The 7,774-nt window shown below is 34.9% G+C and overlaps 1 protein-coding gene across 1 annotated transcript; it reads left to right on the forward strand.

Annotated features, from left to right (window-relative positions):
* Positions 1–1,432: 1,432 nt before the first annotated feature.
* On the forward strand, positions 1,433–6,111 carry LOC104240681 (uncharacterized). The gene is made up of 2 exons (XM_009795554.2): positions 1,433–1,684; positions 5,713–6,111. Exons 1-2 carry the CDS (start codon positions 1,541–1,543, stop codon positions 5,866–5,868), a joined length of 300 nt encoding a protein of 99 aa, XP_009793856.1. The 5' UTR covers positions 1,433–1,540; the 3' UTR covers positions 5,869–6,111.
* Positions 6,112–7,774: the final 1,663 nt, after the last annotated feature.

The following is a 7,774-nucleotide window of genomic DNA, read 5'->3' on the forward strand; positions in this document are numbered from 1 at the left end:
GGAGAATAAAGCGGGTAATTTTTCACGTACATATTACCCCGCTACAAGTTGTAGTAATAGAACATATCAAATCTTTCCTTTATTTATAGTCTCAATATAACCCACCGCTTTCGCGTATACTTTGGAAACTGAATAAGCTTCTTTGAGATTCACTACAACACAATACCTTATTGGTAATCAATTGTGTTTCTCCAAAATAGTAATAATTGGCTCTTCTAGAGCTCTCAATTAATTTGGTACTACCACATATTCATCAACATCCATATGGTGAATATCTCTTTTAAAGAGAAAGTTATACCATTATGGTTATGGTAAAAATTATATGCAAGATCTGTTTCTTGCATTACCGTTGTCTTTTGATAATTACATTGCCAAAATATTTTGGCGTACAATAAGTATGTGATTAACGACCATTTATGCCATAATAATGACATTATTTTCTTATTTCCTCTCAAACCTCCCTCTAGAGGTGAGTGTGGTATATTCACTACCACTAGTACGTTCATATTCTTCCAAGAATGAATATTTATTCATAAATTAGATGTTGTCACATTCACATCATGAATGGACAATAATCATCTATATGTGCTTTATAAAATCTCATGTCAAATCGATGACAAATATTACTTTCACAGAGTGAAGGATTATTTTGAAAATCCTTATTGTTCTCATTACCATAATGATGACAATTATAATTTCGTCTATTGCCACGTCCACATCCATTGACACATTCATAGTAATAATTTTGTCTTCTTTCATACTTTTCACATATTGCTACCACATTCTCTTAAGGGAACGAGCATGGAGCAAATTCAATGGGACGGATTTTCAATTCTTTGCCCACAATCATACATGAATTTGATCATGGCAAGACATAGAAATTTTACCACTTTGGGTGGTTATAATTTCTTTCAAACTCCATTAGAGTTAGCAATCAAAATTTATCGTCTTTGCTTGTATTTAAAATCAAATTATAGAATGTCAAGAATTTGAAAGAGAAAAGTAAAATACTTACCTTAAATTCAGAATTTAATCATGAAGGAAGTTCATAGAACAATTGACAATCGTTATGCTCAATCCCAAAGCTTCTACTCAATTGGTTAGAGTCTCGTGCTGATAACGTGTATGAAACAATAAAAGAAGAAGAAGAATATTGCAGAGAAAAGTAGAGAGAGAACTCTTATTGATTTCGGGATGATTTATAATGGAATAGAACCCTCTATTTATAGGGAGAGAGTGACTTAACCACCAAGTAATAAATCCTAGAGTCTCTCTAGAATATAGACATTCACCTTAAATAGAATTCTATTTATAACAAAAAGGTTAAAATAAATATTTTAATTGTATTTGATATTAACTGGTATTTCCAAATTCCAGCGGGCATACTGCGAAAATACTAAAAACTAGAGTTTCCATAAGAAAGAATGGGGCTTTTTGGACCCCCCAAACAAAAAAGGCCCAATACAAACTCAAAAGGTGCATAGAAACAGAGGAGAGTGAGGAAAGCAGGAGTAGAGAGCGGGGAAGAAAGGAAAGGAAAATGTTGCAGTATCCATCGTTCATGTTACAGTATCCTTGTTCTACTCGGATCATTCCGACATCGTTTTTGCTACCAGCGCAGTGGCCCCAGCCTCAGAGCGACGAGCTCCTCCTTGCTATGGAGGAATCTGATTTTGAAGAAAAGGTCCGTTTTCCCTAATTTCTCCCAACTGTTGACAGTTTGATCTTATTATAAATATTTAGTTGTGCTTGTCTCTTTTGTTCTGAATTGCTGGGGGAGTAGCTTAAGTAACTTCCTTTTTTTGTTTTGATCGGTAGGTAATGAAGTATTTTTCTTCATTTTGTCTCCAAATATTGACTAATTGGGTTAATGAGTATATTACTGCTGGTAAATATGTTGCTACATAATATAAATTATGCTTGCTTTAAATAACCTTTTTTTGTATTAGAATTCAAGGTGAACTAGCTTATCATTATTGTGTTACTTGTCGATGCATTTATAGGGTATCAAATGTTGATAATTAGGTCCTATTATTATTTTAAATATTTAGAAGTGCTTGTCTCGTCGAAAATTGCTGGGGGAACTCAGGGAAGTAACATAAGGTTCTTTTTTCCTATTGGTAAGTAACTTGATACATTCTTCCTCAGTATTACTGCTGGTAAATATGTTGTTATTATATAGGTTATACTTGCTTGAAAGAAATTGTTAATTTGTATTAGGGTTCGAGGTGAACTAGTTTATATGGAGAATGTGATACTACATCCTACACAAAATTAATCTTGATTGGGTAGGGGAGCCACAAATAAGAATAATTAAACACTAGAAATGTCCGTCTCAAAGTAAATATATTCTTGAAAGGTTTCTAGGCTTAACCAACTTGGACCATAATTTCTAGCTTTCATAAACAAAGTAAGTATATTCTTGAAAGGTTTCTAGCCTTAATCAACTTGGACCATAGTTTATAGCTTCCTTTATTATTCTTATGCGATAAATGAAATATACAAAAGTGATGAACCAAGTGTGTGGTCTTAAGTGATACAATGTTTGAAGAAATAAAAAAATACAAATGGAAATGTTTATGTAATTATGATGAGAATATTAAGTATTAACAGCACCATGCGGTGTTGTCAAAGGCTCATTTAAGGCACGCGCTTCGCCTTGCTTAAGCTGCGGTTCAGCGTAGGCAAGGCGCTAAGGTGTGCGCCTCATTACCCATGAGTTCTATCTTGAATCGAGCAGTACTAAACACATTATCGGCAAATAAGTGTGTTAGTTGTTGACAAAGACATTAGGAATGAGTTTTTTTCTTTTTTTCTTGAATCACATATGTATTTTTTTCCCTTAGTTGCACCTTTTTTTGCTAAAGCCCGCACTTTAGTTGCTCTTAAAGCCCCAATTGACCTGGAGTGCCTTTTAGGGTTTTTCGCTTTGGACAACACTGGCGCCATGTCAACTTAAGATGAAGACTATGTTTTTTTGTGAAAATAACATTTTATATTCAACCTAGTATACAATGCACACAACTAGCTCATTTGGATTCAAGAGCTAGTTCTGAAAAAGTAAAACCAAACTGTATCTACATCACTAAGCAAAACTTTTGCCTTGCAATGCTATTAGCAGTTTCTGCTCAGCCCCTTCTAGGAAGGGTATAAGCTGGAACCTCATCATATAGCAGCAATCTGGCCAACTCTATGTTTGGAACCTATTAAAACTCTCCAATTGACTCTAAAATTTAGAATTTCTCTGGCCTATGATATGAAGTTGTATAACAATTTCCTTGATCCTTTGCCGACTTTCTTGTTTCTGCTTCTGAAATTTTGTTGCTTTCCTCTCTGCCCAGATATGGTAAACAACAGTTGCAAAGAGGAAGCATAGGATACTAGCCTTTGGCCTGCTGTTATTAATCCTGTTAGATGCCCACTGCACTTTATCCTGCCAACAGCCAATTCTTCTGTTTTCTCCCATCCAAGCTAGCATGACCCCCACAAATGCTTTGAATGTGGACAGGCAAACAGGAGATGTGACAATGTTTCCTCAGTATCTGATCTATACAGCACACAGCCCTTATCAACCTGAATCCCCCATCTTTCTAGTCTATCAACATCGGAGAGCTTTTGTTGTATTGCCAACCATAGGATGAATTGATGCCTAGGTGTTATGCTTTTCGCCAAGACTGCCTTCTTCCATGCTTTGAAACTTAGGAGTGAAGGATTTATAAGCTTTGTTGATGCTGAATTTCTCCTTTTCTGTAAAGCTGTTAAGCACTAAACTAGGATCCCCATTACTTACAAACAAATCTTATGCATCAATGATCTTCCTGACTACCCAACCATCTTTTTTAGGAGTAAGAAATGTGGCAAGTCTCTCTCTTTAGAAGTTATGAATCCATATCACCCATAAGTTTATCTTTTTTCTGAGTCACAACCCAAAGAAGCTTGCAAATAGCTGCTTTGTTCTATCTAGAGAAATCCAGAATTTTTAGGCTCCCAGCAGACCTTGACATACACCATTTGTTCATGAAACTAAGGTCTTCCTTGAGAACTCATTGCTGCCAGTCCACAGGAATGTCCTGCAAACATTTTGCACTTGTGTAAGGATCTTATTTGGTAGTAGGAAAACTGGGGCCCAATAAGTTAGCATTTCAAATACTCTTGAATAGCTGGACTATTCCACTGTAAGACAGGAATTTTGTGGACCAGGATCTGATTCTTGAATGGAAAGCAAGATTGACTCAGTTAGGCTTGATAGAGCTACTTTAGGTTAGCTGGTGGAGAAGGACTAATGATATGCCTATTACACAAGGCTCTTGACCTATAGGATCTTTCTTCTAACTAGCCTCTTCCCTGGGTTAAGAACAATGAAAATTTATCTTTGCAGAGAGTGTTTTTTAATGCATTGTACAAAAAAATGAAAAAGATGCAGTGAAGCTCTCTACAAAATCCATGATATATACATAATTCTTCAGACATTTCTTCTTCACTTGCCTTTACGTGTTTACACGTGTAATCATTCTATCTTTTTGTGTTTTTATGAGTTATGTTTTCTTTTAGCTTTTTATGTGTACTCCCGAACCTATGTTCCTTCAGGCCTCAACCATCCCTGTATTTTAGTAGTTCTTTACCACGAGACTGATTGATTGCACTATTTGATATTATACATCAGTAAGTTATCTTCTTGCATCTGAACTTATTTGCTGCTTGCTAACATAAGTTTATGTAAGTTGTTATTTCTGGTTTTAATCCAGTGACAATTACCTTAATTGAAGGTTTGTATGTTTGAAATAATTGCTGCAACAACTGTTAAATTATTTAGGTTCGAGAAATTAGGACGGCAAACTTCTCCTAGTGCTGTGTCCCTTAATTATAATTGCCAAGTCAGTTGTTGGAAGCCAACAGCTAAGTGTTAAGTTGGCTGTATAGAAGAACACCCTGTCCTACAATTTGAGGATTGTTGATGCAACTAACTTACTTCTTGCTATACAAGGCAGTGAAAGTAATAAGACCAATGAGGGATTAATGCTGAAGGAAAGGAGGGTTAGAAAAAAAAAAGAAAGAATTATGGTGAAGTGGAGGAGACAAAATCATGCTATAATTTCACAGTTTCTCAAGAAATCTTCTACAGTATTAAAAAAGATTCTTATGTAAGTTAAGTTGGTTAATTTCTTGAACAAACAATATAATGATTAAAAGATTAGCTTGTATTGGCTTTCTGGAAGAGGTTGAATTCTGACCTGCTTCTCTGAACCGTGTCTCGATTTTTCCATGTTAACATCAATAAGACTTATATATAAGAACCAAAAAGTTTTTTGGAAGAGATTGAATCATGACTTTTTCCCTGGCTAGTGTCTACGTTCTCCCTTACTGGAACGCCATTAAGGCTTAAGACTTCAAAGGGTGCCATATTGGAGAAAATAAGAAAATATGTTCTTTGTGTAGCCCATGATAAACCAAAGTGGGATAAAGTGGGCATGCATCAAATAGTTGGCTGGTCGGATCCAGCTTTTCTCTTACTTGATTTGTTGCAACTCTTAGGTCCATTATATTTGTCTTCTTTCCTTTTTCTGTAACTTTCAGTCTTGCTTTCATTTGCAAAACTGCATTCCTTTTTCTTTCTTCTTTTTTTTTTTCGTAAGGAGTTGTCTGGCCTCATTTCAACTGACAAATGCTACCAAGTTCCTAACTTTTCCTTCTTGATGTTTGCAAAATTTGCAGTGTAATGAAATCAGAAAGATGAACAGCAACTTAGTCGTAATTGGGAAGACTAACATAGATAATGATAAAGAAGACTTTGACAATGAAGCAGACGATGATGATGCAGACAATGGTGAAGAGTCAGAAGGTGATGACTTTGAGCAGGAAACTGGTTGACATGCCTTGATTAGTTTTCTGTATCTGTATGTGCAGTCTATCTACGGTAATGCTTCAGGTTCTTAGTCTAGACTCAAGTTTTAAAATTTTCTGAACAGCATCTGGATATTTTTTGTTCAAGTGTTTTGTAGCCAAGGAGAGATTCTTTCTGGCAGAAGAATCATATATGAAGAACTTGATATTTGTTTATGTATTTTGGATGATACAACTACTAAGATATTTAATTTCTACATTACTTTGAAAGAGGAGAACTGTTTTATATTCAGTTAGTTTCTTGTTGTATCCATTAAGTATCTAACAGAAGATACAAAAATTTCATGATAAAAATGAAGAGCTCGGAGACGCTTTGCATCCATATAACTGAGATATGGAATATTTGTTGAACAATTTAGGTTCAATGACTCTAGAAGTTTTGGCTTTGTTACATTATTGTGTTTTTCAAATTCTTCACTTTATTTTTTTGTCATTCTCTCGTAGGATGATTTCTACATTAGCTACATTATTGATTTTCACTTCTTTGGAGCCAATCTTGGAGCCTTTATGCAGTAACAAGTTCTTCTCTATTTCAATTGTACAATAATTTACTACCATTATACATTATGCTGTAACTTTAAAAAACGATATATTCATTAGTTAAGATTGGTTTATTCGCAACCTTAAAGATTAATATCAAGTGTAAAGACTTTACATCATCTCTCCAACAATGGTACATAATTTACATCAATGTCTATAAAAAAGAAAAAAATTCATTAATGTACGTAATAAATGTTATAATAAGAAAATGGAATGATGCGATAAAGTAGGGGAGTGCAAGTAAAGCAAAATTATCACCAAAGCTAATCAAACAAGACCAATTAAGTTGCTCTATCTTAATTTGTGGTACAAAATACGGTTATATGTATTCTGGGGACCAATCTTGATGTCATTGTCCCTTTTATTCCTTATAATAATATTTCGAATAGTGGTTAGACCTTAGGACGTTTTGGAGCAATTCAATATATTATCACCTCGCATGCTAGGAAGGAAAGGTTCTATCCACTTTACACTAATCCAAACCTAGATAAGGCAGTGGTTCTGGAAAAATGAGTCATCAATATCCTAGTAGAGGCTATATCCTACATTAGCCATTGAATGATTTTAAATTATCAAATTGCTTTCTTTTTTTGAATTTGCAGTTGATTGCATCACATAATCGACAATTTCTTGGCGTCATGTAGAAGTAGACAATTTTCCCCTTCAACTCTTTCGTAAATGTCAAATAGAAAAAACGGTCTTGAGTTTTTTCTTTTCTATTTTCATTTCTGTTTAATATTTATCTTCAATATTTATCATGACTGAAACTCGGATAGTGACTACTAGAATCAAGAGCTTATAAAACTCCGAAGTACTAAACATAACGCCTGCTTAGTTTTTGACCAAGAAGCTTGTATATAGATCAACTATAAGCATTTAAGCACACTCTTGACCTTCCATCCAATTGCGAAAACACTGGGAAAATGTGATGACCCAAAAGGTCATCACTTGTTTTAAAACGAAACTCTGTGTTCTGAGGCCTTGAAAACCTCATTTAGAGTCACCTCGATTTGCGTGCGCAGTCAGAGCGTGTAGCCGGAAAGCTTAAATATGATAATTTGTGAAAAATGATAAGTTTTGATTATAGAATGTGCTAATTTGACTTCGGTCAACGTTTTGGGTAAACGAATCCGGACTCGTGATTTGACGGTTCCGGAGGGTCCGTAGGAAAATATGGGACTTGGGCGTATGCCCGGAATCGAATTCCGAGGTCCCGAGCCCGAGAAATAAATTTTCAAAGAAAATTGTTTTTTGGAATTGTTTAAAGAAATTTGAAATGAAATTTGATTAGAACATGATGGAATCGGGCCCGTATTTTTGTTCCGGCGCCCGG

This window comes from Nicotiana sylvestris, chromosome 3, assembly GCF_000393655.2.
Source record: "Nicotiana sylvestris chromosome 3, ASM39365v2, whole genome shotgun sequence".
NCBI lineage: Eukaryota > Viridiplantae > Streptophyta > Magnoliopsida > Solanales > Solanaceae > Nicotiana > Nicotiana sylvestris.

Bases quoted from the DNA above. Each gene is read 5' to 3' on its own strand.
- LOC104240681 (XM_009795554.2), top strand. From the start codon at position 1,541: ATGTTGCAGTATCCATCGTTCATGTTACAGTATCCTTGTTCTACTCGG. The intron at 1,685-5,712 runs GTCCGTTTTCCC...CAAAATTTGCAG, and splicing joins AATCTGATTTTGAAGAAAAG to TGTAATGAAATCAGAAAGAT.